This window comes from Pristiophorus japonicus, chromosome 2, assembly GCF_044704955.1.
Source record: "Pristiophorus japonicus isolate sPriJap1 chromosome 2, sPriJap1.hap1, whole genome shotgun sequence".
Classification (NCBI taxonomy): Eukaryota; Metazoa; Chordata; class Chondrichthyes; family Pristiophoridae; genus Pristiophorus; species Pristiophorus japonicus.
The window spans coordinates 116402617-116425778 of record NC_091978.1 but is presented as its reverse complement, the minus strand read 5'-3'; the positions used below and the strand labels follow the sequence as shown (position 1 = coordinate 116425778).

Below are 23162 nucleotides of genomic sequence, written 5' to 3'. Positions count from 1 at the left end.
AGCTTAGACAGTGAAATGGGCACATTGGTCCACCATGAAGAGGCATCTCAGGATTCTGGACCATTAGATTCTGTCATCATTTGACATTCACTTCCTACAGTTTTCAGCAAGAGTCACTGGATAAATCAGAAACCAGAATCCTGGCTAATTCTTCGCTATACTACCACAGAGTATATTGATGTTCCACTGTGTCTGTATAGTTCAGTTTCACACCACATGGCGGATTTAACCCGCTGAGCTGAAGGTGGTATCTCTCCATTAGGATTATTGTTATACAAGCTCTAATCTTTGCTATTGCATGGCAGGAGTGTTACAATTTGTATCCTAGTTCCACTAAAGAGAAAGGAGAAAATCAGCTAGGGTTTATACTGCTGATCATGATCCAGCGACTCCTATAGTGCAGCACACATATGTGGATATCTGGTAAGGATAGAATGGGCGCAGTCCTGATGTCTGTCCACACTCATAAGAACATAAGAACATAAGAAATAGGAGCAGAAGAAGGCCATATGGCCCCTCGAGCCTGCTCCACCATTTTATACGATCATGGCTGATCTGATCATGGACTCAGGTTCACTTCCCTGCCCACTCCCCATAACCATTTATTCCCTTATTGTTTAAGAAACTGTCTATTTCTGTCTTAAATTTATTCAATGTCCCAGCTTCCACAACTCTCTGAGGCAGCGAATTCCACAGATCCACAACTCTCTGAGAGAAGAAATTTCTCCTCATCTCAGTTTTAAATGGGTGGCCCCTTATTCTAAAATGATGCCCCCTATTTCTAGTCACCCTATCAGTGGAAACATCCTCTCTGCATCCACCTTGTCAAGCCCCCTCATAATCTTATACATTTCGATAAGATCACCTCTCTTCTGAATTCCAAGGAGTAGGGGCCCAACCTACTCAATGTTTCCTCATAAGTCAACCCCCTCATCTACGGAATCAATCTTGTGAACCTTCTCTGAACTGCCTCCAAAGCAAGTATATCCTTTCATGAATATGGAAACCAAAATTGCATGCAGTATTCCAGGTGTGGCCTCACCAATACCCTGTACAACTGTAGGAAGACTTCCCTGCTTTTATACTCCATCACTTTTGCAATGAAGGCCGAGATTCCATTGGCCTTCCTGATCACTTGCTGTACCTGCATACTAACCTTTTGTGTTTCATGCACCAGGACCCCCAGGTTCAGCTGTACTGAGCACTTTGCAATCTTTCTCCATTTAAATAATAACTTGTTCTTTGATTTTTTCTGCCAAAGTACATGACCTCACACTTTCCAACATTATACTCCATCTGCCAAATCTTTGCCCACTCACTTAGCCTGTCTATGTCCTTTTGCAGATTTTTTGTGTCCTCACACATTGCTTTTCCTCTCATCATTGTATCATCAGCAAACTTGGCTACATTACACTCAGTCCCTTCATCCATAGATTGTAAATAGTTGGGGTCCCAGCACTGATCCCTGCGGTACCCCACTGGTTACTGATTGCCAACCAGAGAATAAACCATTTATCCCTACTCTCTGTTTTCTGTTAGTTAGCCAATTCTCTATCCATGCTAATATATTACCCCCAACGCCGTGAACTTTTATCTTGTGCAGTAAACTTTTATGTGACACCTTGTCAAATGCCTTCAGGAAGTCCAATTACACCACATCCACTGGTTCCCCTTTATCCACCCGTTCGTTACATCCTCAAAGAATTCTAGCAAATTTGTCAAACATGACTTTCCCTTCATAAATCCATGCTGACTCTGCCTGACCTATACTGCATACACCTACACTGAAGGCTGGTTATTTGAGCCAGGCCCATTAGGGGAGGAGTGAAAGAAATTGCAAGGATTTAAAAAAAAGTTTCAATACAAATCCAGAATATTTTCCCACCGACAGTGATTTCATCCAAGCGCAGCTGCTTTTCCTTTCATTAGAAAGCTCAACACCATCTAGGGCAAAATAATCACTCCCTCCACTGTGTACCATGGCTGCAGTATGTCCTCTCTATAGCAAGTTGTGCACCCTCCACCATCTAGATGGACAAGGGCAGCAGATGGATGGGAAGACCATCGCCTGCAGGTTCCCCTCCACATTTCACACCATCCCAACTTGGGCATATTTTCTTAGGGTCAACATTTTGGAACGCCCACCAAGAAGACCCACCACCACTTTCTTAAGGGCAACTAGGGATGGGCAATAAATGCCGGCTTTGCCAGCGATGCTCATATCCCAAGAATGATTTTTTTTAAAACACCAACATTGGTAGGAGCTGCACAATACATTGGAGACAGAGGTGGGACTCGGAGGTGGACTGAGTGAGCAGTTTGATTGAAGTCGACCAGAAAATGAAGTACTAGTGATACCTCCTGGCGTGTTACTAAACTCGTGTTTAGTATGTTCCAGAGTAAGCGGGAGGTAGGAAAGCTGAATGAATTTTATCTTCTCGTAGGGGATGTAATTAATCAAAATTTGACCGAAGAAAGTGTCCATTGGATCATGTGCCTGAACTCAGTTTGGGCGCGTCCTTATTTAGAAAGTTTGCATTACGTAAATCTGGGCACACACGTGCTCTGGGATGTGATAGAAATGCTGCCTGGAATCAGTGCCAAACTTCGCGAACGGAGGCCGTGTTAATCTTTGACTGTGCTTAAGTGTGAAAGTATTTGCTGGGTCCAGGTGCAATGTGGTTGGCTCGTGTGGCTGTCCTATTGAAATGAAGCAGGCTGTCTGCATAATGGCTGCTCCGGACACGAGTGGCAGTTAGCGAAACGCCTTTCCAGCTTATCACCGGTACATCCAATGCCATCGACTCGGGCCACTGCGGTACTTCAAGTTATTGGTCAATATTATCAGTGGGGACAGAGCGCTAGGGAACGGATCACTTTGATGGTGACTCGTTAGGTTTATTATTACTTTTTCACCCTCATAGATCATTCTCAGTTTAATCTTTGCTGCTCGGGAGTACTGCTATTGCAGATAGTCGGGCTATTTGCTGCTGTGATTACTTGAACAGATAGAGCAGGCAATTCTCCCTGGGCTGGTGTTATTTAAAAGTAGTGATAGACCCTTGTAAGCAAATAAAAGACCATCCACCGGCAGCTCTTCCAATGGCACTCCAAACCTGTTACATGCAATTTGCTCAATGGGGGTTTGAATTCCAGGTATGTTTGCTTTTGTATTGTTTTGCATTATATTTTGAGTTGTGTTTAGTGCATATGTACAGTATTTATTATATTTGGGGTTGTGTTTAGTGCACATATTTGTGCGCGCACATATATTAAATGCACACACATAAACATGCTCGCAATAGAAACTTACATTATTGTAGTGCCTTTAATGCAACATACATTCAAAAGCATTTCAGAGAAATGGACCCCAGCAATAATAGGAGAGTCAGGGGACATGATCAAAGCATGGTCAAAGAAATCGACTTTACAAAGTGGGGAGAAAGGTAACAAGGATTAGCGAGGTAGTTGCAGACAGTCAGGCTAAGAGGGCTGACCCATTGATAGTGGAGCAGAGGGAGGCCAGAGGAAAGGACAGACTGGACGAGGTGGCAGAGGGAGGACTGGGCGAGGCCATGATGGGATCTGTAACTGACGAGGAGGAATTTGACACTTACATTAACATTGACTACATGTCCTACAACTCATAAACCACCGCAAAGCTTCCTTGTATAGAGTAATATCAGAGTAAACTATAATCATTCTTTGGGGGATGCGATTTCATTACCAAGAATTATTTTCTTCTTGCAGAATCAGCCACTGGAAGAAGCATCAGCGTTTGACCTGCAAGATTTCAAGGATGTTGATATTATAATGTGCGGTAAGTACATTAAATTTCATTGTGCCTTTATGAAACCTTCAGAAAGTACACGTAGTTTTAGAGGAATCGTGATTACACATTAATGTTGTTCCCATGTCCTCATCAGTCGTTGCCACTGGAAACAAAGGAACACAGTGCTGAAAGATATAACAATGAGCAGTTAAAAAAAAAGAAACCCACAGCGTGCCTGAACTTGCTGCTCCAGTAAATCTGTCGTCATTTTATGACAGCCTTCCAAAGGTCGGAACATTAAGGTGATGAAAGTCGTTTAAAGGGAATGTTTCTAAAAATATTGCAAAACGATTTCAAATTAACTGTGATCTTTTTTTAGCTACCTCGTATGCACAAACTCGAACTATGTTTAAAGTAATCCGGATACACAAACAAAAAACACCTTTAGTCTATTACACAAGTTACTTTCATAACATTTCACGAAAACAACCTATAGTTCGAGAGGAACGCGGAGCACACTGGGCATCGATCAGAGTAGAATCATTACTGCGATTAATTAGTGCAGAATAAATGAGATCATTTAAAGACATTTGAGACGGATTGTTTATCAACATGCCCACGCGACCGATAGTGAAGTGAAGCTAATTACAATTTAGCTGCAGGGAGTGTGCGAAGGGACATCAAGCAATACATTTCCAGATACATTTCTGCTTTATCACATCGAACCACAACAAAATGCAAAACATGCAAGGTTGAATAACTAACAGCTATATCGATGCATATATAGATACAATTTTTTTTCTGCAGGGATGGAGTTTGTCCAGTAATTTTCGAAACCAGGCAGGAAATAACATTTTTCTGCTCGTTGTTCCTTCAACTCAGCCAGAACACTATTCGCTGGAGCTCCCGAACGCCCCAGCGGTGTATTTGGAAAACGACAGATGCAAAGAATAACCGGTGGACAATCAAGCGAGTCTTAACAATATTTTCATAGAATCACACAGCACAGAAGGAGGCCATTCGGCCCATCGCGCATTTGCCGGCTCCCCGAAAGAGCCGTCCAATTAGTTCCATTCCCCTGCTCTTTCCCCATAACCCTGTATCTTTCACCTTTTAAGTATTTACCCAACTCGCTTTTGAAAGTTACTATTGAATCTGCTTCAACCATCTTTCAGATTATAACAACTGGTTGAGTAAAGACATTCTCCTCATCTCCCCCTGGCTTTTTTTTTGCCAATTATTTAAAATCTATGTGCTCTGGTTGTGACCCCCCCTGCCAGTGGAAACAGTTTCTCCCTATCTACTTTATCAAAACCTGCCATCATTTTGAGCAACTCTATTAACCTTCTTTGCTCTAAGGAGAATAATCAAAGATTCTCCAGTCTCTCCACATAACTGAATTCCCTCATCCCTGGAACCATTCTAGTAAATCTCCTCTGCACCCTCGCCAAGGTCTTGACATCCATTCTAAAGTATGGTGCTCAGAATTGAACACAATACTCCAGCTGAGGTCTAACCAGTGATTTATAAAGGTTTACCATAACTTCCTTGATTTTATACTCTATGCCTCTATTTATGCTGCAACTACCTTTCCTTTTGTCCACAGACCCATCATCTTTGTTGCAACCTATGTCCATGACTGATGCAGACTTGCCGCTTTCTGACTATGTGTCTGATCTTGAAGCATGCATTTCGTCCTCAATTCCGGGCGCGCATGACGCTCTACTGGAGCTGAATTTGCAAACAGACCACTCGCAACCACCTGAGCAGTTTTGGAAGGATGTGGCAGAAGAAAATCAAAGAGCTCTAGGAGATGCTCTGGAGGAAAATGAACATGTAAGAAAAATACATAGAAATATTTCACCTGCTGTGACAGATTTGATCATAATAACAAAGACTGTATAATAAAAACCTAGATCAACAAATACTGGAGAATGATTAGCTAATTTGTATGAAATGTTACAGCTCCAGTGGTGGATATGTATATTTTGCACACAGCATTGTGGGAGCACCTTCACCACTGTGGTTCAAGAGGAAGGCCCACCACCACATTCTCAAGGGCAACTAAGGATGGGCAATAAATGCCGGCCTTGCCAGCACTACCCAGATCCTGAAAAGGAATAATTAAAAAAAGGTCAAGCTTATCAAAACTAGCTGGTCCTTGCTAAATATCCGTGTATCTGCAAGTTTCACATATTTAGCACGACTGGCTAGCTTTGTTGAGCAAGAACAACTGAACTTCCTTTTTATTGGAAATGTTTGTGTGAAATATGATCTTGCAGAATTTGGGCAAATCTTATAATTCATTGTTTACTAAATGAAATTATAGTTTTGTTTTAAACAAAACACAAATGAAAAGTAGTCTATTTATCTTTATCTACAACTGATAATGTTAACTGCTGTAACTGCTTTAACTCCTCAAGTTAAAAGAACCTGAAGCTATCAATTAGAGTTACATCATAACCCATTTATAATCTTTAAAACTTTTACCGATGATAATTAGATGGTAGTGTCAGTAATACCAGGGTACAGATGAACCCAATGTGGTGATCATACCATACCTAACTACTCAGAAATATATTAAATCTAGTTTCGGAAAGTGTACTTGAGAAAAGATGTCAAGGCAATGGCCAGGGTACAGAAAAGATTCACTAAGATGATCACAGGTTATAGTTCTTTTTAGTAGAACAAGGAAAGTTAAGAATAGATGTCATAGAAGTACCTAAACTTAATTAATTAGGAAGCATTTAGAAATACATAGGGTAAACATAGAAAGATAGAAACATAGAAAATAGGTGCAGGAGTAGGCCATTCGGCCCTTCGAGCCTGCACCGCCATTCAATAAGATCATGGCTGATCATTCCCTCAGTACCCCTTTCCTGCTTTCTCTCCATACCCCTTGATCCCTTTAGCCGTAAAGGCCATATCTAACTCCCTCTTGAATATATCCAATGAACTGGCATCAACAACTCTCTGCGGCAGGGAATTCTACAAGTTAACAACTCTCTGAGTGAAGAAGTTTCTCCTCATCTCAGTCCTAAATGGCCTACCCTTTATTCTAAGACTGTGTCCCCTGGTTTTGGACTTCCCCAACATCGGAAACATTCTCCCCGCATCTAACCTGTCCCGTCCCGTCAGAATTTTAGATGTTTCTATGAGATCCCCTCTCATCCTTCTAAACTCCAATGTATAAAGGCCCAGTTGATCCAGTCTCTCCTTATATGTCAGTCCTGCCATCCCTGGAATCAGTCTGGTGAACCTTCGCTGCACTCCTTCAATAGCAAGAACGTCCTTCCTCAGATTAGGAGAACAAAACTGAACACAATATTCCAGGTGAGGCCTCACTAAGGCTCTGTACAACTGCAGTAAGACCTCCCTGCTCCTATACGCAAATCCCCTAGCTATGAAGGCCAACATACCATTTGCCTTCTTCACTGCCTGCTGTACCTGTATGCCAACTTTCAATGACTGATGAACCATGACACCCAGGTCCCGTTGCACCTCCCCTTTTCCTAATCTGCCACCATTCAGATAATATTCTGTCTTTGCGTTTTTGCCCCCAAAATGGATAACCTCACATTTATCCACATTATACTGCATCTGCCATGCATTTGCCCACTCACCTAACCTGTCCAAGTCACCCTGCAGCCTCTTAGCATCCCCCTCACAGCTCCCACTGCCACCCAGTTTAGTATCATCTGCAAACTTGGAGATATTACACTCAATTCCTTCATCCAAATCATTGATGTATATTGTAAAGAGCTGGGGTCCCAGCACTGTGCCCTGTGGCACTCCACTAGTCACTGCCTGCCAATCTGAAAAGGACCCGTTTATCCCGACTCTCTGCTTCCTGTCTGCCAACCAATTCTCTATCCATGTCAGTATATTACCCCCAATACCATGTTCTTTGATTTTGCACACCAATCTCTTGTGTGGGGCCTTGTCAAAAGCCTTTTGAAAGTCTAAATACACCATATCCACTGGTTCTCCCTTGTCTACTCTACTAGTTACATCTTCAAAAAATTCCAGAAGATTTGTCAAGCATGATTTCCCTTTCATAAATCCATGCTGACTTGGACCGATCCTGTCACCGCTTTCCAAATGTGCTGCTATTTCATCTTTAATAATTGATTCCAACATTTTCCCCACTACTGATGTCAGGCTAACCGGTCTATAATTACTCGCTTTCTCTCTCCCTCCCTTTTTAAAAAGCGGTGTTACATTAGCTACCCTCCAGACCTTAGGATCTGATCCAGAGTCGATAGACTGTTGGAAAATAATCACCAATGCATCCACTATTTCTAGGGCCACTTCCTTAAGTATTTTGGGATGCAGACTATCAGGCCCCGGGGATTTATCGGCCTTCAATCCTATCAATTTCCCTATTTCCCGCCTAATAAGGATATCCTTCAATTCCTCCTTCTCACTCGACCCTCGGTCCCCTAGCACTTCCGGAAGGTTATTTGTGTTCCTTCGTGAAGACAGAACCAAAGTATTTGTTCAATTGGTCTGCCATTTCTTTGTTCCCCATTATAAATTCACCTGAATCCAACTGCAAGGGACCTACGTTTGTCTTTGCTAATCTTTTTCTCTTCACATATCTATAGAAGCTTTTGCAGTCAGTTTTTATGTTCCCGGCAAGCTTCTTCTCATACTCTATTTCCCTCCTGCTAATTAAACCCTTTGTCCTTCTCTGCTGAATTCTAAATTTCTTCTAGTCCTCAGGTTTGTTGCTTTTTCTGGCCAATTTATATGCCTATTCCTTGGATTTAACACTATCCTTAATTTCCCTTGTAATCAGTGACAACCAGCATGGATCCACTAAAGACAAATTGTGCTTGTCAAATTTAATAGAGTTTTTTGAAAGTAATCAATTGGACAGATAAAGGAAATGCAGTCGATGTAGTTTACATCGTTTTTCAGGGGGGATTTGATAAGGTGCTTCAGAACGTTCAGGAGTATGGTATAAGAGGGAATGTAGTCGAATGGAAAGTGGTTGATGAACAGGAGACAATGCCTTAGTATAAAAGGGTGTTGCTGAGACTGAAAAAGAGTTGGAAGTGATGTACCCAATGGGTGTTGGTAATAAGAGGCAATAAATTCGAGATCATCACCAAAAGAATGAAGGGAAAAGTTTGAATTGTTTTTACACAGGATTGTTAGGACATGGAATCCTCTGCCAGAAACAGTGATGGAAGCAGAATTCCAAATAGCTTTTAAAATGGTGGTGGATAAATATTTGAAAATAAATAAACAAAAGGGAATGAGGAAAGGCAGGGGACTGGGACTAAAGGGAATTCTACCTTTCCATCAAGATTTTTCATGAAGCTTAAAGTGTAATTGAAATTTTTGATAATCTAAAAGTAATATGCTGCATTATATTCTCAATTTGTAGAATGTTAGCTTTTGTGGCTGATTAGTGCTTTCTATTGCAGCTGCAAGTCACTTTAAATAGAAAACAATATGAAATTGTGTCACTGAAGGAAAGAAATGTCCAACTGAAAGAGCTTGCCAGTAAAGCAAAACATTTGGCATCTATACTTGATGTAAGTATTCTAAACGTTCACACCATGAATTCCCACTTTCATGACAGGAACATGGTTTAATTGCATTTCGGGGCATGCCTGCTTCAAGAAGTGGTGGGGCCCACTAATTTGAGGACACACTTGCTTTTAAGACGTTGGAAACCTGGCGAGTCGGAGATAAGGGTGTGTGTATATATGTGCTGGTTTCTGGACTAGACAGGCTGTCTCTCACAATATAGCAGCACAGTTAGCACAACAAAACCTGACCTTTGCCTTCAGAATGCTGTCTGATCACAGCTACACTAATCATTTTACACTGTATAAGAAACTAACAATTGATCTCTTGGTGAAAATAAACACAGCAAATTGTTCTTTGCTCTTTTAAGCAACATACCCACAAAGTAGAGCACAGAATAGGAAAGGACTTCAAACATATCTCATTGGTGACCTAGGCTGGAGGAACCTTAGGGCACAGGCGCGCAGCTATTTTGCATCGCTGCCAAAAGTAACAACATAACTCTCTTCCTTACCCAACTTCACGAAATTTGTGAATCCCCCTTGAGGAGGCAGTCTCACATTGTTTCATTTTAACACCGTACAGAGTATAATTCCATTGTGGTATCAAACTGGGTTTACAAAGTGCTCATCATTAGAGCTCCTGGACACTTTACTTACTCAGAAATACGGTGGCCCATGATCTCAAAATATTTTAAATGCACCAATTGAATGTGGACCTCTGCGCATCTGTGTAAGCATTTTTGCACAGAGCTTTCTCTTGCGCAGTACACTTCTGCGCAGCTTCTGGTTCGTTGGCAGCAGTCACCCCGTTGATGGTTTATGACAGCATCTTAACCCACTAATGGACTAGAGCATTGTAACAGTCCAGTTTTAATGTCAGTCTGCATATATATAGTAGGGTGCAACTGTAAGTGAGATACCTAAAGCAATCAGTTCATTCAAGAATTGTTACTTTTATCTTTTACTAGAAATTAATGAAGCAGGAATGCCAGAATGCCAATGATACTATGTCTGAGACCTTTCCCTTGAGATCCCCAGCTAAGCGGCAAAAAGTTGAGGATACCTACTTTGACAACCAAGACTGTGATAAAGTGGATGAGATTTTAAGAGACATCTCAGAAAAATGCAACGCAGCCTTGCAAACACTGAATGCCACAGACTCTAAACATCTCAAGAGAAACCACTACTCAGGAGAAGCCAGTTACAATGAAAGCCAGGAAACCATCAACATGTATGGGAGCTTCAATGGGCTTCAAACGTCAATGGCCTGCAACACGGCTAGTTTAAGTACCAGTGAGCTGGAAAATGATATGTCTTTCAAGACTTCAATTCGCAATCACTGTACAATAAGAACATTAGCTTTTCCTCAGGGTAATGCATTTACCACCAGGACACCTAGTGGTGGTTTTAAATTTCGATGGATTCCCAGTTGATTGGGATGATCAGCTAACTACACTGACCAGTAGGACATTACTAATTTTACTTTTTAGCAAATACTGTACATGAAGGAATTCCATGCAACACCTTTGCACTGCCAGCACTTAGAAGATTAAATCTTCCCCAACAGGCATTATATTTCAGGTCCACTGAGTATTTCAAAGTCATTTATAATTGTGGTTTGCGTGTGTGTATATACTCTACCAAAATATGACATAACAAATATAAATTTTAGCTTAATATCCCATTATTATTTACAGAAAATGCCATATGCACAGAAACAATCTACAAGTTATATCCTTCAGGGTTTAAAATACAAAGTTCTTAGAAAGAAAATAAGTTATTTCCTGTTTATGTTTGTTTTATGAATAGTTTGATTTTGTTTGCTTATTAACATAATGGTTATAGTTCATATTTGCAGTGTAAATATCTCACACAACAGAAGAAATGTAAAAATGTCGGTGCAACTTATTCTGGTGAGAAAATTCATGACTGTTTGTTTATGCTGCTGTACACATCGGTGGGGACACTTGAATATCGAGGAAACAGCTCTAGATCTGTATATAAGAACATGGGAAATAGGAACAGGAGTAGACCATATGGCCCTTCGAGCCTGCTCCGCCATTCACTAAGATCATGGCTGATTATCGACCTCAACTCCACTTTCCTGCCCATTCTCCATATCCCTTGATTCTCCTAGGCTCCACAAATCTATCTATCTCAGCCTTGAATATACTCAGAGACTCAGCATCCACAGTCCTCTGGGGCAGAGATTCCAAAGTTTCACAATGCTCTGAGTGAAAAAAATTCCTCCTTATCTCTCTCTTAACTGGCCTACCCCTTATCCTGAGACTGTGCCCTCTAGCTCCAGACACTCCAGCCAGGGGAAACAACCTCTCAGCATCTACCCTGCCAGTCCCCTTCAGAATCTTGTATGTTTCAATTCGATCCCTCTCATTCTTCTAAACTCCAGAGAGTATAGGCCCATTCGACACAATCTCTCATCATAAGACAGCCCTCTCATCCCAGGAATCAATCTAGTGAACCTCCATTGTACCACCTCCAAGGCAAGTATATCCTTCTTTAGAAAAGGAGACCAAAATTGTAAAAAGTACTCCAGGTGTGGTCTCATCAAGGTCTTGTACAATTGTAGAAATACTTCCTTACTCTTATACTCCAGCCCCCTTGCAATAAAGAACAACATGCCATTTGCCTGCTGTACCTGCAGCATGCTAGCTATCTGTGTTTCTTGCACAAGGACACCCAAATCTCTATGAACACCAGCATTTAAAAGTTTCTCACCATTTAAAAAATATTCTGTTTTTCTATTTTTCCTACCAAAGTGAATAACCTCACATTGCCCTACATTATGCTCCATCTGCCAACTTACTGCCCACTCACTTAGTCTATCTATATCCCTTTGCCGACGCTTTGTGTTCTCACAGCTTACTGTCCCACCTAGCTTTGTATCATCAGAAAACTTGGATACGTTACACTCGGTCCCTTCATTTAGATCATTAATATAGATTGTAAATAGCTGAGGCCCCAGCACTGGTCCTTGCGGCACCTCACTAGGTACAGCCTGCCAACTTGAAAAAGACCTGTTTATCCCTACTCTCTATTTTTTGTCTGTTACCTAATCCTCTATCCATGCTAATACATTAACTCCAATCCCATTAGCCCGTATCATTAACCTTTTATGTGACACCTTATCTAATGCCTTTTGGAAATCCAAATATACTACATTAACTGGTTCTTCTTTATATCTTACATCCTGCTAGTTACATCCTCAAAAAACTCTAATAAATTTGTCAAACATGATTTCCCTTTCATAAAACCATGTTGACTCTGCCTAATCATACTATGATTTTCTAAGTACCCTGATACCACTTCCTTAACAATGGATTCCAGTATTTTCCCGATGTCTGATGTCAGGCTAACTGGCCTGTAGTGACCTGTTTTCTCACTCCCTCCTTTCTTGAATAGCGGGGTTACATTTGCTATCTTCCAATCCGCTATAGAATCTAGGGAATTTTGGAAGATCAAAACCAATGCATTCACCATCTCTGCAGCTACCTCTTAAAAACCTAGGATGCAGATCTTCAGGTCCAGGGGATTTGTCGGCTATTAGTCACATTAGTTTCTCCAGTATATTTTCTCTATTTCTATTAATTACATTAAGTTCCTCACCCTCATTAGACCCATGGTTCCCCACCATTTTAGGTATGCTGTTTGCATCTTCTACTGTGAAGACAGATACAAAATATTTGTTCAACGTTTCTGCCGTTTCCTTATTCCCCATAATAATTTCTCCCGCCTCAACCCCTATGGGACCAATGTTTACTTTTGCTACTCTTTATCTTTTTACATACTTGTAGAAGCTCTTACAATCTGCTTTCTTGCTAGTTTTCTCTCAGAATCTATTTTTTCCCTTTCAATCAATTTTTTGGTCATCCTTTGCTGGTTTCTGAAGCTCTCCCCAAATCCACAGGCTTACCACTATTCTTCGCAACATTATAAGCTTCTTCTTTCAATCTAATGCTATCCTTAACTTCTTTAGTTAGTCAAGGATGGATCACTTTACCTGTGGAGTTTTTATTTCTTAATGGAATGCATTTTTGTTGAGAATTATGAAATATGTCTTTAAATACTAGCCACTGCTTCTCTACTGCCATAACTTTTAATCTGTTTTTCAGTCTTGGCCAACTCGCCCTTCATAACTATATAATTGGCATTATTTAAGTTTAAGATTCTAGTTTCGGACATAGGCAAGTCACTCCCAAACGTAATGTGAAATTCTATCAAATTATGATCACTCCGCCCAACGGATCCTTTACTATGAGATTGCTAATTAACCTTATCTCATTACATAATATCAGATCTAAAATAGTCTGTTCCCTAGTTGGTTCCATGGTGTATTGTTCTAGGAAACTGTCCCAAATGCATTCCATGAACTCGTCCTCCAGACGACCTTTGCCCATTTGATTTGTCTAGTCAATATGGAGATTAAAGTCCCCCATTGTTATTGCATTAGCTTTGTTACAAGCTCCAACTATTTCTTGATTAATATTCTGTCCAATGGTATAGCTACTGTTAGGGAGCCTACATACTACTTCCACCAATGTTTTCTGCCCCTTGTTATTCCTTATCTCCACCCATATTGATTCTACTTCCTGATCTTCCGAGCTGAGATCCTTTCTCTCTACTGTTCTTATGTCATCATTTACTATTAGGGCTACCCCCCTCCTTTTCCATTCTGCCTGTCTTTTTGAAATGTCAAGTACCCTGGAACATTTATTTCTCAACCTTGATCACCTTGCAACCATGTCTCTGTAATGGCTATTAGATCAAACCCATTTATCTCTTTGTGCCACTAGTTCATCTATCTTGTTATGAATGCTTAAGAGCCTTTAATTTAATTATTTTACCATTATTCCCTGCTTTGACCGTCTTACATTTTCTAATCCTGTGCTAGTACTTATTCAAATTGAATCTTTTCAGAGTCCATCACCAGTACTGCTAGAATCAGGCAAAGACTCAGTGCAAATAGACAAAGATCCCGAGAATTCTGCATCAGGGATCAGAATAACTGCAAAATTGCGCAGAATTCACAGTTTCATGTGCAATTATAATTGTTGAAAACTTGTTATGAGTTAAGGCAAAAGAAAGCCAAGCAAATATCGTCACAAACAGAAGCAAAAAACTGCAGCTGCTGGAAATCTGAAACCAAAACAGAAAATATTGGAAACACTCAGCAGGTCAATCAGCATCAGTGCCGAGAACAGATAAATTAATGCTGACAATTTTCAACTGCAGACCACCTGTATTTTGCTAGAAAAATGGGAGACAGGTAATTTGAAATCGAGGGGGATGGGGCACCTTGGACGTACAGGCCTCCCTGATACAATTTTTAGGTGGGCCTGTAAATGGGTCAACATAGCACCCATCTGGTGGGAGGTTGTTCAAATATACAAATTGGGATTCTATGACATTGTAGGACCTCGATTGCAATTTTGAAGTACAAATGGATGGAGAGTGCGCTGTGCACTCAGCCCATTTGTACCAGGCATTGAGCGACCTAACCAGCAGTCCTTAGAAGGATACTGGTGTGCTGCTCCACAAAACGCCCGAAGGCTTTTTTCTTTTACTTTTGTGGGGCCAGGAGGAGCAGGAGTGCTCTTGTTGGCTGCACAAAAATACTGCCACCTACAACTAGCCCATGCTCGCCCGCTCTGGGATCAGCTCCCCTCACTCCCAGGCCTCATTTGCCAGCCAGCCAGTGTTGGAGCTGACTGATCTCTTGCCCTCCCAAAATTGGCATCCATTTTGAAAATGGTTCATGCCTCCTAACACTGGCTTCAGGCAGGAGGTATAGCCACTCTGCTGACTTTGTGCCCATTTTGGGTGGAAGCTGAAGATTCCCCCCAATGCTTTAGGTGTAGAAGGGTCATGTCATTTTTTTAACCACGCAGATCGCCTCGAAATCCAAACCAGCATAACTGCTGGGAAATTCTGGAATCCATTTCTCCATTTTGGAATCAGAAGAGCAGTCTAAAAATGAGACTCTGCATAACCAAATCATAAAAAGTCCATACTTACTAATAGTGCAAATCTGTCTGTTGTACTTAAAGCAACAGCGTGCTTTAAAACTGTGGTTCTATCTAGCAAGTAAAAGTATGTCATTAAAATAATTATTTTCCCTGGGCTAATGACAATCCGATGTACCACCCTAGCAATCCCACGTGAGAGGAATTAGATAACCATATTTGTGCGCTTCAGCCATTTATTCCCTGACTTATTTTCCGAGGCAGCATGTGGTCGAGTGACAGATAAAATGGGCCAATCATTACACCTCTCGCTGAAGCTCAACCAGAGATAACAAACCGGACACCGGACCGACTGGATTGAGCGTCCAATGTATAAAACATTATTTTCTAAAATATTTTCAGGATAAATGAGGGTACATCATTCTCTTGTTTAAAAATATTCTTCTGAGGTACAATTCAGCCTATTCAGGCTGAGGTCAATTACACTGCTTCAGTTTTACATAGTAACATAGAAACATAGAAAATAGGTGCAGGAGTAGGCCATTCGGCCCTTCTAGCCTGCACCGCCATTCAATGAGTTCATGGCTGAACATGCAACTTCAGTACCCCATTCCTGCTTTCTCGCCATACCCCTTGATCCCCCGAGTAGTAAGAACTTCATCTAACTCCTTTTTGAATATATTTAGTGAATTGGCCTCAACAACTTTCTGTGGTAGAGAATTCCACAGATTCACCACTCTCTGGGTGAAGAAGTTTCTCCTCATCTCGGTCCTAACTGGCTTACCCCTTATCCTTAAACTGTGACCTCTGGTTCTGGACTTCCCCAACATTGGGAACATTCTTCCTGCATCTAACCTGTCTGAACCCATCAGAATTTTAAACGTTTCTATGAGGTCCCCTCTCATTCTTCTGAACTCCAGTGAATACAAGCCCAGTTGATCCAGTCTTTCTTGATAGGTCAGTCCCGCCATCCCGGGAATCAGTCTGGTGAACCCTCGCTGCACTCCTTCAATAGCAAGAATGTCCTTCCTCAAGTTAGGAGATCAAAACTGTACACAATACTCCAGGTGTGGCCTCAACAAGGCCCTGTACAACTGTAGCAACACCTCCCTGCCGCTGTACTCAAATCCCCTCGCTATGAAGGCCAACATGCCATTTGCTTTCTTAACCGCCTATTGTACCTGCATGCCAACCTTCAATGACTGATGTACCATGACACCCAGGTCTCGTTGCACCTCCCCTTTTCCTAATCTGTCACCATTCAGATAATAGTCTGTCTCTCTGTTTTTACCACCAAAGTGGATAACCTCACATTTATCCACATTATACTTCATTTGCCATGTATTTGCTCACTCACCTAACCTATCCAAGTCACTCTGCAGCCTCATAGCATCCTCCTCGCAGCTCACACTGCCACCTAACTTAGTGTCATCCGCAAATTTGGAGATACTACGTTTAATCCCCTCGTCTAAATCATTAATGTACAGTGTAAACAGCTGGGGCCACAGCACAGAACCTTGCGGTACCCCTCCAGTCACTGCCTGCCATTCTGAAAAGTACCCATTTACTCCTATTCTTTGCTTCCTGTCTGACAACCAGTTCTCAATCCATGTCAGCACACTACCCCCAATTCCATGTGCTTTAACTTTGCACATTAATCTCTTGTGTGGGACCTTGTCGAAAGCCTTCTGAAAGTCCAAACATACCACATCAACTGGTTCTCCCTTGTCCACTCTACTGGAAACATCCTCAAAAAATTCCAGAAGATTTGTCAAACATGATTTCCCTTTCACAAATCCATGCTGACTTGGACCTATCATGTCACCTCTTTCCAAATGCGCTGCTATGACATCCTTAATAATTGATTCCATCATTTTACCCACTACTGAGGTCAGGCTGACCGGTCTATAATTCCCTGTTTTCTCTCTCCCTCCTTTTTTTAAAAGTGGGGTTACATTGGCTACCCTCCACTCGATAGAAACTGATCCAGAGTCAATGGAATGTTGGAAAATGACTGTCAATGCATCCGCTATTTCCAAGGCCACCTCCTTAAGTACTCTGGAATGCAGTCCATCAGGCCCTGGGGATTTATCGGCCTTCAATCCCATCAATTTCCCCAACACAATTTCCCGACTAATAAGGATTTCCCTCAGTTCCTCCTCCTTACTAGACCCAATGACCTCTTTTATATCCGGAAGGTTGTTGTGTCTCCTTAGTGAATACCGAACCAAAGTACTTGTTCAATTGGTCTGCCATTTCTTTGTTCCCCGTTATGACTTCCCCTGATTCTGACTGCAGGGGACCTACGTTTGTCTTTACTAACCTTTTTCTCTTTCCATATCTATAGAAACTTTTGCAATCTGTCTTAATGTTCCCTGCAAGCTTCTTCTCGTACTCCATTTTCCCTGCCCTAATCAAACCCTTTGTCCTCCTCTGCTGAGTTCTAAATTTCTCCCAGTCCCCGGGTTTGCTGCTATTTCTGGCTAATTTGTATGCCACCTCCTTGGCTTTAATACAATCCCTGATTTCCCTTGATCGCTACGGTTGAGCCATCTTCCCTTTTTTATTTTTGCTCCAGACAGGAATGTACAATTGTTGTAGTTCATCCATGCGGTCTCTAAATATCTGCCATTGCCCATCCACAGTCAATCCCTTAAGTATTATTCGCCAATCTATCCTAGCCAATTCACGCCTCATACCTTCAAAGTTACCCTTCTTTAAGCTCTGGACCAGGGTCTCTGAATTAACTGTTTCATTCTCCATCCTAATGCAGAATTCCACCATATTATGGTCATTCTTCCCCAAGGGGCCTCGCACAACGAGATTGCTAATTAATCCTCTCTCATTTCACAACACCCAGTCGAAGATGGCCTCCCCCCTAGTTGGTTCCTCGATATATTGGTCTAGAAAACCATCCCTTATGCATTCCAGGAAATCCTCCTCCACCGTATTGCTTCCAGTTTGGTTAGCCCAATCTATGTGCATATTAAAGTCACCCATTATAATTGCTGCACCTTTATTGCATGCACCCCTAATTTCCTGTTTGATGCCCTCCCCAACATCACTACTACCGTTTGGAGGTCTGTACACAACTCCCACTAATGTTTTTTGCCCTTTGGTGTTCTGCAGCTCTACCCATATAGATTCCACATCATCCAAGCTAATGTCCTTCCTAACTATTGCATTAATCTCCTCCTTAACCAGCAATGCTACCCCACCTCCTTTTCCTTTTATTCTATCCTTCCTGAATGTTGAATACCCCTGGATGTTGTGATGTGATTGGGGGTGGGGTCATGAAAGGAGGCAAATGCATATGCATGTATATGATGCATATACATGAATCCGAGAAGCATTCGAAATGAACTGTTGGAACTGCGGGCTGTTGTGGCAGTGGGGAACTACAGTGTGGTTGGAATGTCAGAAACATGGCTAAATATAGAGGATGGAAAGAGTGTTTCGAAAAGATAGAATGGACAGAAAAAGAGGTGTTGTAGCCCATACATCAGGGACATCTAGGAGATAAAACATCTTGTGGGAGGTAGAAAACTACAAAATGAACAACTCTGGTTAGACGTCACACACACAGAAATAAAATCGAAGCTAACACTAGGGGGATGTTACAAGTCAGCATAAGAGATATACGAGAAGATTAAAGTTATTTTAATGGAACTTCAATCAACCTTTAATAAACTGGAAAACCCAAGTGGATCAGAGTTAGAGCTCGTGGTGTAATGCACAGACTGGTCCATGACTCAGTGCCTCAAGAAATCCATGACAAGCAGTGCTCCTCTTGACCTGGTACTCCTTGATTTAAGGTGGGCTGATTGGTATCTCTCATCTGTAATTATCTTGTGATCTTGTGATGGCGAGCTCAGCATTCAAAATAATCCTTTAAACAAAGTAATGTTGCCGAACCCACACCACGATTCCAGGTTTGCAGCAAGGAAAACGGTTCTGTAATATAAATGGAACATGAAAAGTGCTGTATGTTGAGTCCTTGGGGATGTAATCCTGCCATGTGATTTTAGTAATAAATGTGTAACACATTGATATGCAATTCCAATGTCTGTTGCTTCACCAAAGCCATAAACCAAATGTATTGGTTAAATAGCGGACAGAGATGTGTCCGATCAAGCTCACAGTAATTTGTTATTAATATCACATGCAGAATTTCCGCCCATTTGTTTAGCTTCTGTCAGGATGTTTATTCCAAAATTCACTAGAGCAAATGTTAAAAAGGCATTCAGGTATGGCTTGTTTGCAGAGGGGAGTTAATCTTCAGGTGTTTCAAAGTAGTTAATCTCAACATTCTGATAAGTACTGCATACAAATTGGATTTTAACTCCCATTTACTTAACTTTCCATCTTTAATGATGAATTACTTGGAATAATGATTTATACACAACCTGTTATCAGTGATTCTCAGCAGTGGTGTGTAGGAAGTATATATTAACAAGTCCCACGACAGTTCCTTTACACTTCCACTTCCTTTTTTACTCTGTGTTGCTTTCAATCGCTCATATTTTGATTTTATTTTTATTCACATATCGGTCTTCCTCATTCACCTCTGAAGGACAATGTTCCTTAGCTTTTTCATCATCATCCTCAAAATATAAAGGTGGCAGAAACATCAGCTTAAAGGAACGTAAGTTACACAGAGCTACACTTCAGCACCAGAATAAAGCCTTGTGCACTTCATGATACAATGCTCCTGTCCTTATAAAACAACATATTCTCTGACTTACAGTGAGCAATACCACAGAAAATCTGCTAGTAAAAGAAAAAAAAAAGACTTGCATAGTGCCTTTCATGACCTCAGGATGTCCCACAGTGCTTTCCAGCCAATTAACTACTTTTGAGATCTAGTCACTGTTGTAATGTAGGAAACGGGCAGCCAACTTGCACACAGCAAGCTCCCAAAAACAGCAATATGATAATGAGCAGATAATAATGAAAAAGCAAAATACTGCGGATGCTGGAAATCTAAAATAAAACCAGAAAATGCTGGAAATACTCAGCAGGTCAGGCAGCAGCTGTGGAGAGAGAAACAGAGTTAATGTTTCAGGTCAATGACCATTTGTCAGAACTGGTTCTTGATTTGCTTGATTTGCTACTGGGAGGTTGATTTAATGACAAGTTTGCTGTCCTTTGAGATGACATTAGTTGTGATCTAAGATCACATAACAGGGTGGGCCGCAAGAAGGCCGTCATCATTTAATCTGTTATGTGATATTAGACCACAACTAATCAACCGGTCATGGTAGATGCTGCCACCATCTCCATAGATGGCAGATTAAAACATCCCCATCATGCGACTGTGGAGCTTCTAATCAGACCCTGGTGCATATCATCGAACACTGCCCTCAGAGGAAATTCACAGGCAGCCTATAAGATATCCACGCTGTTACACCGGAAGCTTTGGCCTGGATATCTGACTTAGATATTGATATTTAATTTGTTTTTTGCTACTACCATATGAAAGAAGAAGCCTCAGAGGCTACCAACTGAATCATGGCTGACACTATCAGGATTGATATAACAACATTTGTTCATTTACCTGATACATCAACATGGGAGGAAATCTGTTCTTATCAATATTCTGGCAGTCGTTAACGTGGATGCTAAGGTGGTGGTAGTGGGGGGGTGGGGGGAGGGGTGGCATAAATCGGTCTGATTATCTTTACTGTCCTACTCCTGTAGAGGATTCAAAATATAAAAATTCTGGTTTCAGCTTAAAATTGCATTAATTCTAGACCATGTCTAGCCATTATTTCATATTTACTCTCAAATCACAACATTGGGCTTTGAATGTAAGAAGTACTAAGAATGTAAGAATGTACTAAGTTATAAGTTAAGCGGATTGGTAAGGGGGGTGCAAAATTGCCTGGTGCCCCGATTGGGGGTGGTAACCTGCTGGGGCTGGGCCTTCCTGCGCCTGGTACAGTGGTCCCGCCCGGCCGCTGAATTGGGCTTTCCGCCCCTCAATCTCACATGCTCCACTTCCTGCTGGGTCGGGTCCCAGGGCGATGCTGGTCAAGTTGTGCAGCGTGCTCCGCGTATCGCTGATACACTTCAACGCCCCTCCCCTTCGTTTAACGGGGAGGGCCGCTGCACACTCTGCAAGGCCTCTGATGGCCTCCACTTGACCACCAGGGCAGCATGGAGTGCTGGGCTGCACGATGGCGGCCCGGACCACGTGAAAATACAGGTTAGTGAGCCGACCCGCAAAGCTGGCGTTGACACCCTCTTGTGCCAGTCTTGTGGTCCATGAGGCAATTTCCTCCATGGGGCAGTAAGGAGTCGGCACGCGGTGCTGAGGGGTCACTGTGCACGGCGATGACGTCATTGCCAGTTGCTCGGTGGCCCGGGGTGCTACCCGTGGGGCACAGTGGCAGCACCTTCGTAAACTCCCGGGCATTAACCTGTGAGCCTGTAACGCTCCTCTCACTCCACTGGGGCGAAAAGTGTCTTGTGCCCCATTAACCCCCCCCTGGAAGTGCTAACAGGCCTCTGTAAAAGGGGCAATTTCGCCCCTGTCAATATCTGCAAGTGTGAGCTTTTATTCCTGTCCTGCTGGGGGGAATTTGGGGAAAGATTCAGGACTTGGGAAGGTTAATCATTTCATGTCCATTGCAATGGGAACATTTGTTGTTTTTAACATCTATTTAGTCAACTTTTATGTGACTCATCCCACTACTTTGAAATGTTTATGTTAATTTTCAAGATGTCATTGGTCACCATAGTCCATCAAGTATGAGTAATCAAATAAAAGATGATTCAAACATCTTTTTAACAGAAAATTACAAGAATAATCTGGGGTTCAAAGGAAGTTAAAACAGTAGGAAATAGCACATGGGGTACTCTAGAATGCGATACACTCCTTAGTGTGCTGTGTTTTGTTTTGTATTCATTGAATTTTCAAGGAATCAATTCTATGGGCTAGAACCTTCACTTATTTTGCATGCTTAACGCCCACTTAACGCCCATTTTACCGGTGAAATGACGTAGAACGCCCAGGTATCGCCCATTTAGCCACAAAATGGAAACTGATGCCCGTTTTTAGGAAACTTATTGCTGAGCGTTACTTTCCCCATGTGCTTAATGACGTGAAAAAATATTACTGCCCGCCCATTTTTTTGGGCGGAATCAGCAGAATGGACGAAATCAACGCCCATAATATCACCCAGCGTTAATTTCCACACTGATTTAACGCCGAGATTCAATATTAATGCCCGCCCATGCTTTTGTCATGAAGAGCATATTTAACGAAACTAACGCCCAGCAGATCGGCCAACGTCAATTTCACCACCTCGCACACATATCGCCCACAATATCGCTCACCCAAAAAACCGCCCACAAAAAGTGGAACTGTTCTGAACGAACGCCAGCGGTGTGGCTGGCATTTTTAAAATCCCACTCTCACGTGAGGAGCTGATATCCAAACGATTTACCTGAAAGAGCGCTGATGTGAGTGACAACGCTGACACATTGCTGTGTGTGTGCAGCTCAGACATCAATAGTGCCCATCAGCTTGGTGCCAGTTAAAGTTTACGTTGATTGATGTTAAGTTGTATTTAACCCTTTCATGTTAAGGAATCACCAGTGTGTAACGGTCCAGCTATCTGAGACAATCCGCAACAAGGTTATGTGCGATAAAAAAAATTTATATCAACATTGGTCTGAAATCATAAGCATCACAGACAATAACACCCAACTCCTGCCCATACCCCACTTTTTCCACCATTGACATACATCACATGTTCAACATGTCCAGCAACACAGAATACAAAAGCAAAGCAGGAGCGTGGTCCCCAGCCCCCATACATTGCAACAAATTGCATACACCCAGATGGAGATATAACA

General features: G+C 41.9%; 1 protein-coding gene across 1 annotated transcript in view; it reads left to right on the top strand.

Annotated features, from left to right (window-relative positions):
* The window catches only part of mcidas (multiciliate differentiation and DNA synthesis associated cell cycle protein), a 41447-nt gene extending 30699 nt beyond the window's left edge, over nt 1-10748 (top strand). Inside the window, exons 4-7 of the mRNA XM_070862526.1 lie at nt 3751-3820; nt 5379-5608; nt 9208-9318; nt 10284-10748. Coding sequence (XP_070718627.1) covers nt 3751-3820; nt 5379-5608; nt 9208-9318; nt 10284-10748 — 876 coding nt within the window. The remainder of the gene's footprint in view (nt 1-3750; nt 3821-5378; nt 5609-9207; nt 9319-10283) is intronic.
* Nucleotides 10749-23162: the final 12414 nt, after the last annotated feature.